Below are 14,961 nucleotides of genomic sequence, written 5' to 3' on the forward strand. Positions count from 1 at the left end.
GCTCATTTCCGCATTTTGTCGAAGTAATGATAAGAAGGATATAACTGAAGTTTTTTTCTTGCCCAGAATATTCTGCTTGATATGGATGTTCTTACTTTTTTTACGAGATGCATCAACTAGAACTCTGAAACTGCAGCTCCATCTTATGGTCACAGTGTTCACACACTACTGACTGACCTTTGGTTCCTGTATCAGAAACGCTGAAGGTGTTTTATCAGACTGTAACGAATCAAACTGTATTTATTCAATAATTGTGTTGGTTAGAAAATTACATAAACAATTTGTCTTTATAGTAATTCTAGTAGAACAACATAAGAATTATTGTGTTGAAAAAGAGTGATCTGTCCGTCTCAGGATCAGCTCCACTATAATTACAGTATGTAACCTCACCTATGAAGCTACATAGGCCTTAGAAATATTAATGATTACCTGATGCTGATAAATCAGGATAGATGGTGAACTGTTGGTATTTGTTATTCATGTATACTTTATTATTTCCAGTTTCTTCTGTAACTATTTATCAAAAACTGATCCATGTATGAACACTTCATGTATAAATTATTACCACCAATATTTGATCGGCAATTTAGGTTTTTTGACAAGCACTTTAAATAAAGTTATTTTCAAAAACTAGGCGGACATGCGCACTAGGGCTTGTACGTGGTGCGTGCGCGTTCCCGTGATGCAGTGGTAAACATGGCAGCAGCCGCCGGATCAGGTAGTACAGCTTTCCCGCGCCCGTACTTTTGTCATTTTTATTTATGAGACAATAGGGTTTGTTTGTTTTTTTTCATCTTTTGCTATTTCTGTTTAGTCGTAGTGCTCACCAATGGTCTCCCAGTTTCCGGCGAAAGTGAAACGGGGTTAAGTTTTAAAGATTTCTGGGGTCAGAAAAGGATTTTGCGCTGTTAGCTTGCATGCGGCTCTGTGGGGAAGCAGACCTCCCCTTTCGTAGCTTTCTACTTCGTTTTCGGCGGATTCTGTGGCTGTAAAATGATTAGAAGACGCGAAGACCTGTGGTTTTGTATGGCAGATGATGGTCCTTGGCCTGGGTTTGGGTGGCCGCAGCGGACGTGGGTGTCGCTTGGCAATTGTTGTTCAACCGGAGACGCAACATTCCTGACAAAACTTACTGCTGAACCTGCTGCGTCCAGCAGTGATGATGCGTTCACCGTTTAGGGCTAAAACATTCAGAATAGGGGGCCCACAACCTCACACACGTGTGAAGATGTTTTTTTATTTTAAATGATATGCTATTTTATCAATTTGCATGTTTACAGTCAGTTATTTATCATAACGCAATGTTTAGGATTTTAACAAATGAGGTTCTGTCCATTCATGCTTCACCAATAATGTATTATAATTTAAATTTAATGTAGTTTATTTCTTTTTGTTATCCAGCCATCATTTCTCGCTTGTTTCCTTTTGGCACGAATGGCGTACCCGGTAAAGTACTGGAGGTCTGTGATCCCCAACTAGGTCAGGGTTTTACAGACATTTTCAACTCGTCTCTAACCCGAGCCAGCATCCCACCCTCCTGTCATCGGTAACATCATCCAGATCCCTAAAAAACCTCTCAGCCAACCGAACTGTAGCAGTGACCTGTTCAACCCCCACCCTAAACCCGCATCAGTTTGCATACAGGTCAAATAGATCCACAGAAGATGCCATTGCCATCACTCTGCACTCGGCCACCTGGAGCACCAGTACGACTAGACCTATGGAGACCTGACCCTCCACCCCGTTTATAATTGGTCAACATGTTGAGGGAGTGAATTCCTTCAGAGTCCACATCACAGCAAACAAACCTCTTGGCCCATGAACACAGCAGCAGGGGGATAGAGAAGACTCAGCAGTGGGTTCACTCTTTGAGGATACTGAGAAAAGAGAACTGGTACCCAGCTGCTGGTGACTTTTTACTGCCCCAGCATAGAGTTTTCTGACTTATGCCATAACAGTGTGGTACTGCAGAGGAAGAGAAAAATCTGTGGCAGAGGGTTGTGTGAACAGCAGAAAAGACCTCAATAAAGCTCAAAGCATCACCAAAGACAGTTTCCGTCCCAAACGAGGTCCTCTGGGAGGCAACACAGGCCACTATGAACAAGAACAGACTAAGAGACGGCTTCTAGCCCCGTTTAGCTGTCCGTCTTTCTCAACTTGTATGCGAATGTATGAAGGAAGCAAACTCGAGATACATATGTAAATAAACATGTGTTTGCCAGATGGTTTCCTTTGTCAACCGGGTGTTTTGAACGCTCAGTTCCTCTGCAAATCATCTGTGGCTCACACACTTTCTGACGAAAAGGTAGTTTAACTGCTGCAGAACATCAGTCAGGACACAGCTCCAGTTCTGGTTCAGGTTCAGGTTCTGGAGACGATGACTGAATGTGCTGCGTACTGTCAGACGGAGACTTTCTTAGCCAATAATAGTACCCTGCTTTAGTGCTGTGTCTGAAACCTAACCGCAGCCAACTAATCAAGATTATGAGGCCAGTCATTCAGCTTTAATCATTCTCCGTACTGTTTTTATCATCTACATTAGTAGATGATAATACATTAGTCAGATACTGAAATGTGTGGCTGCTGTGAGAAGGTAAAGTTGCTGACATGTTTGTGTCTCTTGAAGGCATCACGGTTCCTCGCAACTTTCGGCTGCTGGAGGAACTGGAAGAAGGTCAGAAAGGGGGTGGAGACGGAATCGTAAGCTGGGGTCTGGAAAATGACGAGGACATGATGCTGAGCCACTGGAATGGAATGATCATCGGTCCCCCGAAGGTGAACTGCACTCCCCAACACCCGAAAGCCCTCCTCTCCAGCGGGCCGGAGCTGTGCTCAGGGTTCTGGTAGTAGGTTAGGAGAAATTGCAGTGAAGTGAAAAGTGGTATGTAGACAGCTGAACCACAGATGGAATGGGCCAAACACACTGGTCAGGACAGACTGAGCTGGCATGTTTGCAGTCATGAAGACTCTTTTGTGTCTACAGGTGTGAAGGTTGGGTCACATTTTTGGCCCGACAGTCTGGCGTTCTCTGGATTAGGAAAGAGACACCCACTTCTTTACATTCGGTGTCTTGCAAATGTGGTTTAAAAAATCCAACATATTATCTGTGAGTTCAGGGCATTTCTTTTTATTAGGTCTATAATCTGCTGTGTTACTCAGTTGCTGAGTCATCCACCAACTTCATACCTGCAGTAGGTGTCTCCACACCCAACCTTTTTTTCATTATGATGCAAGAAAACTGCACAACAGTGAACCCTGTTGAACAGAAAACAAAACGGATTTCCATAGTTCTATTTTTGATCAAAGATTTTTCACATTTCTGTATTCTGGCTAAGGCAACGTCAGCCAATGAAAACCTTTGATCGTCACTTCACAAGTGGAGTTTGATCTTTATGAATGGAATGGCTCTGTGAATGGGTTGTAGATATTAGAGGAAGTTCATTCATTAAGCTGAAGTTGTGTAAAGAGCACACATGGACCCTCGATCTGTCTAATGTTGATTTCAAGACAAAAACCTTTGGAATCGGGCTTTGAGGAAGTTCATCCCTAAATGTTTAAAAGAGTAAATGTGCTGGAGAACTATGATGATACTTTCCTATTTTTTGTATCAGTGCCACTACGTCCACATTTGCTCTTTGTCTTATTCTATTGTCTGATGCTATGAACGGTTTTCAGGCAAAGACGATGCGTTTTAATTTTCCTTCAGCAGATTTAAAGGAAAAGAAAATCTACCAAAGCTGAACAAGCTTCCCTATGATGTTCATGTTGTCATTTCCTGACTTGCAGACGGTTTATGAAGGCAGAATGTACAGCCTGAAGATCGACTGTGGCTCCCGGTACCCAGAACATCCACCTCACGTGCGCTTCATCAACAAGATCAACATGACTGGTGTGAACAGTTCAACCGGAGTGGTGAGAGTCCTTTCTTACTCGCAGAACCCGTGGGCTTACTGGTTCCACCGAGTCTCGGTCAATCCCAACTATCAGGCCGATTAAACTGTTAGTTTTTTCTCAGGTGCAGCCGTGCCGCTCTGTTTCCAGCGTTGTCACATTGTCACACACTGTAGAGCCATCCTTTCACCTTATCACCCTCCACCACCTTTTAATCAGACATCTCCACTCATCATGGACCAACATATCGTTTTACATTGGGTTTTATATGTATACTGTTGTTTAATTGATTAGCAAGATTCCATCTGAATTGTTTCACCCAGTGGTGAAACGACAATAAAGATCCTTGATATCCATGACACCATCCAGTCTGCAATAGTGCAGTGTCCGTGTATCCTGGCCCAGGCAAAAACATCTTTCGTTTGTTCCAACATTATTGCAATGGCTTTCTGGCTGTATTTTGTCCCGTTACCCCCTCAAGATTTTCACTCTTCATAGTTCTAACTTGAGACTGGAGGTTCATCTTTGTTTCTGTTCCCTCTTTTGGCTTCATGGTTTTAACGTCTTCCTAAAGCATGGACGCCACACATTTTTACGCAACAACACTTAGCAAAGTCGCCTCACATGGTAAAATAACCATGTTGCTTCTCTGTCCATCTTTTATATTTTATTGACAAAATTCTGAACAATAAAACATCTATAAATTACATCAACATGAAACAATGGGTCTACACCCTTTAGTCTTCACACCATGTGTAGGTTTATGATTGAAACAGCTGATAACAAATATATGAATTTGATGGAAGTTACCATAATAGAAATAAATTAATAGTTTTAAAAATCATCAAATTTGGTGCTTTCACTGTCCTTAAATGTGTTTTCTGCCTGTAGTGCAGCTGTTAGAAACGTGTTTTCTGATGCAGTTGTGACTTTGGGTCTCGATCTCTTCCTGTCAGGGTTTCTACTCAGTTTCTGAGAACCTTTGATGGTGAAAGAAACTTCATTCATTGACACCTTTTCGTTGTTAGTTGTTCTTTTTTTTGTCGTTTTTGACACAACACAGCAGTGCAATACCACAGTGTGTTCCAGGACAGCTTTAATGCAGCTGGAGAAGAAACGTTGGAACACCTACAGCACAGGTGTCAAACTCCAGGCCTCAATGGTCCATGTCCCTCACATTTTCCATCTAATCTGCCATTGAAGCTCCAAACCTGCAAAACACGCCTGATGCAGGGAATCGGCAGCAGGTTGGCCTGGATTGGTCATAAAACCAGCAGGATGTTGAGCATTGAGACCTGGAGTCTGACACCCCTGACCTAAATGAATGACTTGTAACACTTCACTGGACTTTCATTTTGGTCTACTTCGCAACTCTTTGTCTCCCAGATTGTAGTCATTTTATATTTATTTTATGTCTCCTTTTTATCTTTTAAACGATTTTGCAGAATTTCATTTCTTTGATTATGAAGGTTGTTCTAATTGAAGTTGGTCTTTTTTAAAACATTTTTATCAACATATTAGCTTGTTTAGTATTAGTATTGTTTCAGAATCAGAATCCTTTTATTGTCATTGTCCATGGTGATGCAATGAAATTGCAGCAGCCTTGGAGTGGTGAAGAATAGAAAATAAAATCGAATAAAATAAAAATACTGTAACTCACATGTCTAAAGAAAAATGTACAATATGTACAGAAACAATAGAATAAGATGAGTTGAGTTTCCATGAGCGCAGCAAAGTAGATTTTGTGTGTGTTTGAAATGTAACATCAATTTCAATAACTTTCACTGGTTAATCTTTGTAGCTCTGATTCTAAAAGGGATTACTGCAACACAATGTGTCATAAAGGCAGCATGAACTTTTCCAAACACTGCAAAGGTTTTCTGAATTTCCACTTAAGAGCTCCAACGTTTATGACACTTCAGGCTTCTGTGCTCATTTCTGACGCAGCTTTTTGTTCAGGTAAATAACTGTTATTGATTCCAAACTGAGACCACAACTTATTTCTTCCACCATCAGGTTGATTTTCTGCTAAAAAGGCAGAAATGGAGCGCATCTGTAAAGCCTCGTTTCCACTAAGCGGTTGGTACGCTCCAGTTTAGAATGGTCCAGGCAATTCAGGTGAGCGTTTCCACTCAAAGTTGGACCGTGCGGAGTGAAGCTAACAACAACAGTGGAGGTCATCCAGCAGCAGCCCCCCCGCTTGGCTTCTGGTACTTCGTACATACAAAGAATTAAATGTTGTTTGACAGAAGATTGCGGACGGCAAAGACGAATACAGCTGCTTTTCTTGGCGCTTTCTTTTATCATTATGACCTTCAGCCAATCAATGGGTTTCAACAGTAGCTCCGCCCTAACCAGTCCGTTCCATTTTTCCATGGACCCACAACCAATAGGGGGCCCAAAAATGGTATGGTTCGGTCCGGCTTAATGGGTCTATGTTTATAATTGAAACGCTCAAAATACCGGACCGAACCATACCACTCAGTGGAAACGAGGCTCAAGTGTGCAATGATTGAGGGAATAACAACCATGAGCACTTCCTCACCGCAGGTTTGTTTGTCTTCAGGTGGACCTGAAGTCCGTGCCGTCTCTGTCTCGGTGGAAGAACTCCAACAACATCAAGATGGTGCTGCTGGAGCTGCGGCAGCACATGATGTTGAAGGAGAACAGCCGTCTGTCACAGCCGCCAGAAGGCCAGGTGTTTCGCAACTGAGGCTCCTGCTGCTCAGCAACCCCGCCTTTGCCTGTCACACGTGCGCACACCCACCACCGACCTTCATCCCCTTCTTTTTGGGGAGGGGCAATGCAGAGGAGCCTCCTCCATCCTTCCTTCCTGCGTGGACGCTTCATCTTGACCATCAGGACCCCCCACCTTCTGTGATGTCTGTGTTCTTCTGTAGATCATGAAATGAGTGAATGGATGCAGCTGCCAAATCTTCACATCAGATCAAGCTTTACATTTCCAGAAGGGTTAAAGGTTGTTTTTATTTCCCCACTAATGTCAGGATTCTTAAAGAATAAACAAATCTCCACCCATTGACCTGACATCTCTAAATTATTGATCTCCCTCCCTCCATACTGAGTTTGACCCCCGCATGTCCACTTCAGAGGAAGAAACGATGCTGAAATGCGGTGTTTGTATCAGCAGAACCATGGTGCCTCGTTCTTTCCCGTCTCTGTGCCATCAGTGCGCTGCTGGGGGGCAGTTTCTGTTTTCTGTTTTGGGATCACCACTGTATTCTGATGTGTGTGCAGAAGGGGGCGCTGTGCCTCCTGTTTACTGTTTGTATTTCCTCTCTTTGGTCTGGGCTGCCTGTGTTTCTGTACGCCTCTGGATGTTTATTTTCTAACTGGGTGAATCTTATCAGGGTGGCGGTGTCCTGTCGCATGGTTTCATTTGAATTAAACATTATTACTTTTGCACAAATGTCTCATTATTGGCAGTGGAGAAATATTAGGATTTCACCTGACAAAATTCCATTTTTCCCTCTTTTATGTCAGAAAATGAATCCATGCATTAATAAGATCAACATCAGACTTCATAAAAACTCTTGTGTTATTGTTCTTCAAGGTGCATGTTGAAGGATGCCTGGCCATGATAGCGCACACATTTTTACCTGGATGAGTACATGAATCTTCATGTACTGATGAATCTCATTCAAACCCCTAAACTGACTCCTGCTTGTTCTGCAGGAGTTCTGGAGTAAATGAAGGTTCCTTATGTCCTTCATCAGATCTAGACTAAAGATTTTGGGTTTCACGCTAAATATCAGCCAAAAGAAACAAACGTTGCAGAGAATTTCATTACCCAGGAACATGTGACACAAGAAGCAAACTTTAAACACCATGAATGAATCTTCAGTGTCTGCAAAATAAGCATTTAAACTACTTAAAGGATTTTTTAGTTCATGAAACTTCTCCTTAATCCAACACCAAAAACGTCAGTTAAAAGTTATAAAACTTTATTTTTTAATAGCTCACTTCTTAAAAAGAAAAAGCAGAAACATTAAGGCACAATTCATTATGTCCATCAATTAATGTCAGAAAAATCCACTTAAAAAAGTAAAACTATTCAAAAAAACATTAAGAGACATAAAACAATGATTTTAAATTGTTGTTTTATTGTCATTGTATGAATAAACAAATGAAACGGGTCCCGACAAATGTGTTGCAGTATTTTCTGAATCATGTGACCCTTTCATAAAAAATGTGACCATTTAAACAGGCAGACTAACTGATCACAGGGTCAAAGACATCAGTGATGCTGATTGGAGGATCGACTTTTGTTGTGGCTGCATATCCCTCTTCCTTCTTTTCAGGAGGAGCAAACATTTTGTTCTGACCTGTTTCATTACCTTCCTTTTTTAATGATCCTTTTGTCAATAAAAAGAATAAGACAGCACCCAAAATACGGGAGACCGGGCTTAGTGGCAGAAACTCCAAATTTTGAATAAAATTCTGAAGAAAAGGAGAAAGAAAAACATGGAAATATGAACTTAAAGAGTGTATCAACACAAACTGAAACAGCACTTTTCTGAACCAAAAACTTTTCATGATAGGCAAAAATGAAAACGGGAAACTGAGGTAACAGAACATTTAATACTGTAATCTTTTAAAAGTGGTATATTTAAAGTTTATTTTATTAAGTATACTTGAGTATAAGTACTTGTAGAGCAAGTCTACTGCAGACTTAGAGAGACTTACAGAGATATATATGTGTGTATATATAGTACACACCTCTATTTAGAATAAATTGTAACATTATAAGTTGACAATACGTAGATAGTATATAAAAATACAACAGAGAATATTCAAGGACAAATGGGTATACTGAAGGTAAACTGGAATATACACAACATGCTAAGTACTACAGCTGCTTAAGAATTTGAAATTAGGTTGGAACAGAAAGTTGTTAAGGAGAATTTTGGTGATGTGGTACTAAAAAAAGAGTTGGAGTTGGAAAGAAACACCACCCAACCCTCACACCAGACTGGGTGGTGACGGAGCCACAAAGCTGTTTGCCAACCGCCAGTAAATCACAGAAGAAGAAACTAAAAAAATTGATGGCTGGACCAGGTGTGAAGCAAAAGAAGCATCAGCATGATTCATGAAAACTCAACCAAATGGACACCAATACTCAACTCACATCGTTCTCATTTCAAATGACAAAAGTTCAAAAACATTCAATATCTAATTTGTATCCATCCATCTTTTAAACCCACAGATTCCCTTTTGAGTTCACAGGGATGCTGGAGCCCATCACAGCTTCTGTTAGGGTGAAGGTGGGGTACACCCTGGATGGGTGTCAGTCTGTCACAGTGCCACACAACCACATACACACTCACATGCACACCAAAGGACAATTTAGAATCTTCCACAAAAAAACAACAACATTCAAAGCATGTTTTTGGACTGGGAGAGGAAGCTAGAGTGCCTGGAGAAAATCCATGCATGCACGGTAAGAACATGCAAACTCTAGAACGGACCCAGCTAGGATTTGAACCATGACCTTCTCACTGTGGGGTGAGAGTCCAAACATTAGACCCCTGTGCAGCCCTGTATCTGATTTCATGGTTAGATTTTCAGATGAGCTTAATTTATTACTACTTTTTCTGATTCAAAGATTTCAGGAAACCATGTGTAGCCATAGGGGGCCCAAGTCTGGGTCTTCCTGTGCTGGTCCCCAGCCCGGACAGAATACAGCACATGTGTCAAACTCAAGGCCCAAATGTGGCATGTTATTTTATGTGGCTCGCGAGAGCATAAAAGTTTTTAATTTCTTAAAATAAAAATTTTCTTTAGTTGATTACATATTATTTATTTGTAGTTGCTGTAAGTACTCAATGTTTGCAGGTCTACTGTCTTTATGCAGACAAAATGTTACACGTGTAATACATGTTCTTTCTAACTCATGTTAATGTTATTTTTCTTTATTCACGTGGACAGTTTGATCCTTCATTAATGAAGTTATGTGGGTTTTAATAAGTGGATAAAATTTAAAAGGATTTATGCTAGAGTAACAAGCAAACATGTTTTCTATGCAACTGTAATTGTCACTTTATAAAACGTTATAATAAACAAATAATGAGTTATTTAACATTAAGGAGTAGTTACATTTATTTTTCTTTTCATTTAGTTACATGTACCGTATAAGTTATATCTGGCCCTTGATAAGTAATGTATAAGCCCTTTGAGGACAGCCATTATGCTGATGTGGCCCTCGGTGAAAATGAGTTTGACACCCCTGGAATACGGGATTGAGTCAGCAAGGGTGTCCGGCGCCAAACCACCTGTGCAAATCAGTAAAAGCTGATTTGCTGTGGCGCCCCCTGGAAGTTTGTGAAGAAACTTAAGGTTACCTGAGGGATACAGAGCTGTCACTGTTTGTTATGATGATACAAATTTGAAAAGTGTGGGAGGGGAGGGCAGACTGGATTCAACTTTTTGCCTTCACCACAGCCCCTCTGCTCAGTGTGAATGGGGAGGATAAATGGCTTCTTTCAGGAGGGTGAGGGCCTGGTCCCCCCGCTCCTAAACAGGCCCCGTCATTCACACCCTTCTCAGCACTTTTCTAAAAGTTTCTTCTCTTTGCCACCCCCCCCCCCCCCCCCCCCCCCCCCCGCAGTCCTGTCAATACAGGCGTTTTCCCAGAATCATCATCAGTCCACACAAACAGACCTCAGTCAGATGCCGACCCACCCTCCCCCGTCCCACCCCAGCATGAAAAACCTGCTTTATGCGTGAATTGCGTTGCTTCCACACAGACGCATTCATTCAGACATTTTCGAATCTGCATGTGAACTTCTGGAATTGAAAGTGACGCTGGAGCAATGACCCCACTCCATCCCCTCCCACCCACCCCCACACACACCCTACCCATGCACAAAGACACACCACACTAAAATAGGAGAACTCACACACACTTGTTCCGATTTACTTTTTGGATTTTATCTTTTTCTCGTCACTGGATCATCTGTTTGTCTGCTACACAGAGTCCATGCAGCTTTACAGGAAACCTCCTTATCTTCCCCTCCGTCAGAAATGAATGTGACAATGTTGCATCTTCATCGTGGTGATTTGATGAATATCTGGTCAGAGATGGATGCTCTTAACACAGGAACATTTCAGCTGGAGTACAGAAATTTGTTTGAAGAACTTCCTGGTGAACTCAGGCCACTCCCCAACAAAACACTTACAAAAGTTCTATTTTTAGACATCCCTCAATCATCAAATTCTTACTCAAATATTCATAAAAGGGGAAGCTGGTCAAATTAATCATTAGTAAGGAAACATCTGACTTCATCCAGCATTTAAAAATAATCATTTTTTTAAAGAAATCATAGATTTGTTAAAAAATTGACGCGATTTGTTTGGAAAATCAACAAGAGCACATTTATATGAAAATAGTGTTTAAAGTAACCAAAACTTATTTTTATCCAAATAAGAAAAGAAAAAAAAACACTCAGACATTGCTTCCTTTTGCTTTTGTACTTTTATTTTCAGAGATTTTTGGAGACCTGAATGTTTAGGCTGCCTAACCAGAAACAGAAACTGTGAAAAAAAGTGAATGTTGACCTTCAGACTGTTCTAGTTTTAGACTGAAGAAGATAAAACACACTGAAAGACATGGAAATAGTTCAAACTGGCATCAGAGCTGCTTTAAGCATCTAAAGTTTGGTGAATAAACTCATCTTAAATCAACAATAGAAGCTTCTTTCGGAGACACACAAACTAAATGATGCAACTTCAACTCAGTTTGACTTGTTTATTTCCAAAGACGACTACAACTGAATCAAAAATTTGACAAAGTAGGTCTCACTGTCAAACTTAGGACATGAGACTTCACTAACTTGTAACCAAAGACTTGACTTTACATTAGGACCAAAGACCTGAGGCTTCATTTAAACATGTCTCCTCAAAATATTTGCATAAAGTAGTTAGATATGTGTAAATGTTGATGTTAATAAAAAATAAAAATGTGTAAAAACTCCAATCATTTTTACACATTTTAAAATTGATTTAGAACGCTAAGTGGAACACTAAAAGGTTTTCCACTGCAACATTAGAGACATTTAACAGCAAAAAAAATAAAAATACTCAACTGTAAAGGACAACATAAACAGACATAACATCACATTTGTACTCTGACCTGTTCATTTTTGTGACTATTCAAAAAGTCATTCATGAACATGATGGAACAGAAATGACTGAATACATTTTCCAGTAATTAAATATGCTGTGATGCAATTTATTACACAGCAACAAATGACTAACAACTATAAATATGAAGGAGTGACAGTCTGCAAGGTGCAATAAAAAGCAGCTTTGAATGAAAACATACATTTACATGTTTAAATTAGTTTCCTTTCAATTACAATTTGTGAAGGTAAATCAAGGTAAGAAGATACCTTTGTCCACTTATCAAACTGTTCTCTTTGCTGATTATTAGAATAGAATAGAATAGAATAGAATAGAATAGAATAGAATAGAATAGAATAGAATAGAATAGAATAGAATAGAATAGAATGCCCTGATGGTCTGGAGGCCTGTTCAGTACATCCCTTTCCTTCTCTTCCAAGGCAGCTGGGATGGGTTACTTCACCTTCACGCCTTTAACGTTGTAACATGTACAGTGACATTTAAAATTTCTAACTCAGTCCATGTAAGAAATATTTAAAATTGAAAATTAATGGTATTATGTACATAAAATAAACAGATTAGGTTTCAAGACACTGAGAGGTTTTTATGAGGTATGTAAAAAATGAGTTAAACCCTTAAAATATAATGCACATGGATTTTTATAGGATTAAAATTTAAGCGATGAATAAATGAATAAAGGCAACAATTTATGAAGACTTAAGGTTTAAAATTAAAAACGTTTTTTTCTAGCTTAGCTGCTTCTGTGTTTATTGAGTATTTTTACGTAGTATAATAATTAATCTCATCTTAATCTTCTTAGAGACCTGTCAAGCGGTGAATTTAGAGTGAATTAATCGGTTAATCTGTCTGACACTAAAATCCAACAAACAAAATGAATCATCCGATTCTGTTCAAATATACTTTACTGACCCTGATGTGTGAGTTAACTATCAGAGGGATCTAGGCGTGAAAAGGATGAATCATAGCTGAGCTCAGAAGGGGCTGATGGAGCATGACTGAACACTCAGCCAAGAAACCTGACTGTATCCCTGATTGTATCTTTGCTCCTCTGTAATCTGGAACTTTGTGTTCTGTTCGTGGTCTGGTCTCTTGGAGGAAATTGATGAACCTTCAGGTTCAGACCTTGTCTTGATGCATTTCTGCTGCTGGCCTGCAGGGGTCTCTAAAGCACGTGTCAGTTTATTAACCATTGTGTGACGTTCAGAAGCTCATGGAAATATTTGAAATCACCACAACAGGTGAGCTTTGACGCTGTGATGTTTTTTTTAATTATTAGGACGAGAGATAAAATCCACACATTTCTACAGATTTTAAATAGGTTTAGGCTCTTAAATGTAAACTGGAAATGAGAAGAAAAATATAACTTTAAGGAACAACAGTTATTGGTTTTACTTCTCAGATTACATTTTCATTCTTGGGGTAGAAAATGCACACGCACAGGTGAAGACAACGAACAATGAATCAGAACAGATTTTTATTTTTATAATACATTTCAACAACAATTAAAAAATAAATCTGGAAAGAAAAACAGCATTGATTTGCAGATTTACGGTCAGAAGAGAATAAATTAATCTGGGTTTTGGACCGACTCGGTTTTCACACATTTCTTTGTCAATAACTCGGCTGTGAATTTAGAAAATCGTAGGCTTTTGGTTTCAGATCCTGTTAAACATATTTTAGATTGTCATTACTTGCATTCGTTATGTAGAGTTTGTGTAAAATCCGGAGCACATGTGAACGCAGCACGTTTGGGTCAGGCCCCTATTTGTCGCCACGGGGAACAGGGCGCGCGGAGTCTCAATACAGCCGCGGCTGCTGCGCTGCTTTACGGACGCACGCGGGGTCACAGAGCTGTTCACGGTGACCGGACCTGTGGAACTTCACCGAGCGGCTCTCCCGGAGGTTTAGCTGGGTTCTGTTCGTGGGGTTGAGAAAGTTTAACTCTAGCGTGGAAACGTTTAAGTTTTCAGGAGCAGAGTTGGAGAGGCGTCGGGGTTTGTTTGGTCGAACCTCGAGGAGTGAAGTTCCCCAGTCTGTCTGGGGGGTCATTCATCTGAGGATCAAGTACTGAAGTAGCGGGAACCGAGCGGTGAGTTTCAGCCCTCGGGTGTTTTTTTTTTATGACTGCTGGCATTTGACAGGGGAAACTCCAGCGTGCAGGTTTTCCCACTTGTTCCCATTCTGAGCTTTAACCGACCTGCCGGAGAGAAGCTGGCAGCTTGTTGTTGTGAACGTATTCAGTCCCCCTGCTCCGTTTTCATCACCGTATCGATCCCTGCTGGAAAGCAGACGACCGCCTTGTCCCGGGTCGAAGTGACCCACCATCATGGACCTAACCAGTTAGGAGCAGAACCGGGTTCCTCCAAGCTTGGAAAGTCGTTTTGTCATTCACAGCAGAGCGGAACCGCAGTGATGGTGGACTGAGACCTGTGATAACCAGCAGCACAGATGAATTTGGTTTTAACAGTCCACTAACTTTTGGTCCTTATATTTTGATGATTAGTTTGCGAAAATTAAAGTGACAAAAAAAAACTCCTCCTTCAAGGAAGACGCACACAAACCTTTTAAAATAATCAAAACAAAACCAAATAATCAAAACCAATTCAAAAACAACTTTATTTAAATCTGAAGGCACTGGTACAATCAATGTTTTCCTTTTTTGTTAGTGAAGCACATCTAAACAGTGGTTAAGGAGGAAAATTAGCTTTTCTAAAATATACAAACACGAGTAATACGATTAAGATGTATCTTCCTCTAATATGGCATAAAAATGATTACATTTTTTTTCCTTTTTGTGTTGTCTTAAAGTAAATCAATACGTTTGTTGCAAAGAATTTTTTTTTTACCTGGTTAGTAATTATACAAATATGTGTGCCTGTTTTAGACTAATTATCATTCAGAGGCTTTTTC

General features: G+C 40.2%; 2 protein-coding genes across 3 annotated transcripts in view; both read left to right on the top strand.

Moving 5' to 3' along the window:
• The first annotated feature begins 588 nt into the window (after positions 1 to 588).
• On the top strand, positions 589 to 7,318 carry LOC101155761 (ubiquitin-conjugating enzyme E2 variant 1). 2 transcript variants are annotated; one of them, XM_004068906.5, is made up of 4 exons: positions 589 to 718; positions 2,627 to 2,775; positions 3,787 to 3,912; positions 6,458 to 7,318. In XM_004068906.5, exons 1-4 carry the CDS (start codon positions 697 to 699, stop codon positions 6,602 to 6,604), a joined length of 444 nt encoding a protein of 147 aa, XP_004068954.1. In that variant the 5' UTR covers positions 589 to 696; the 3' UTR covers positions 6,605 to 7,318. The 2 variants fall into 2 exon arrangements, with proteins under 2 accessions (XP_004068954.1, XP_078803608.1); XM_078947482.1 differs by lacking the exon at positions 589 to 718 and adding an exon at positions 1,012 to 1,087.
• A 6,489-nt stretch (positions 7,319 to 13,807) lies between these two features.
• Positions 13,808 to 14,961, top strand: part of plxnb1b (plexin b1b) — a 64,638-nt gene continuing 63,484 nt past the window's right edge. Inside the window, exon 1 of the mRNA XM_011475201.4 lies at positions 13,808 to 14,140. The gene's annotated coding sequence lies outside the window, so the exon portion shown is untranslated. The remainder of the gene's footprint in view (positions 14,141 to 14,961) is intronic.

Source organism: Oryzias latipes, chromosome 5 (assembly GCF_053564925.1).
Source record: "Oryzias latipes strain Hd-rR chromosome 5, Olatipes_Hd-rR_3.1".
NCBI classification, from domain to species: Eukaryota; Metazoa; Chordata; class Actinopteri; order Beloniformes; family Adrianichthyidae; genus Oryzias; species Oryzias latipes.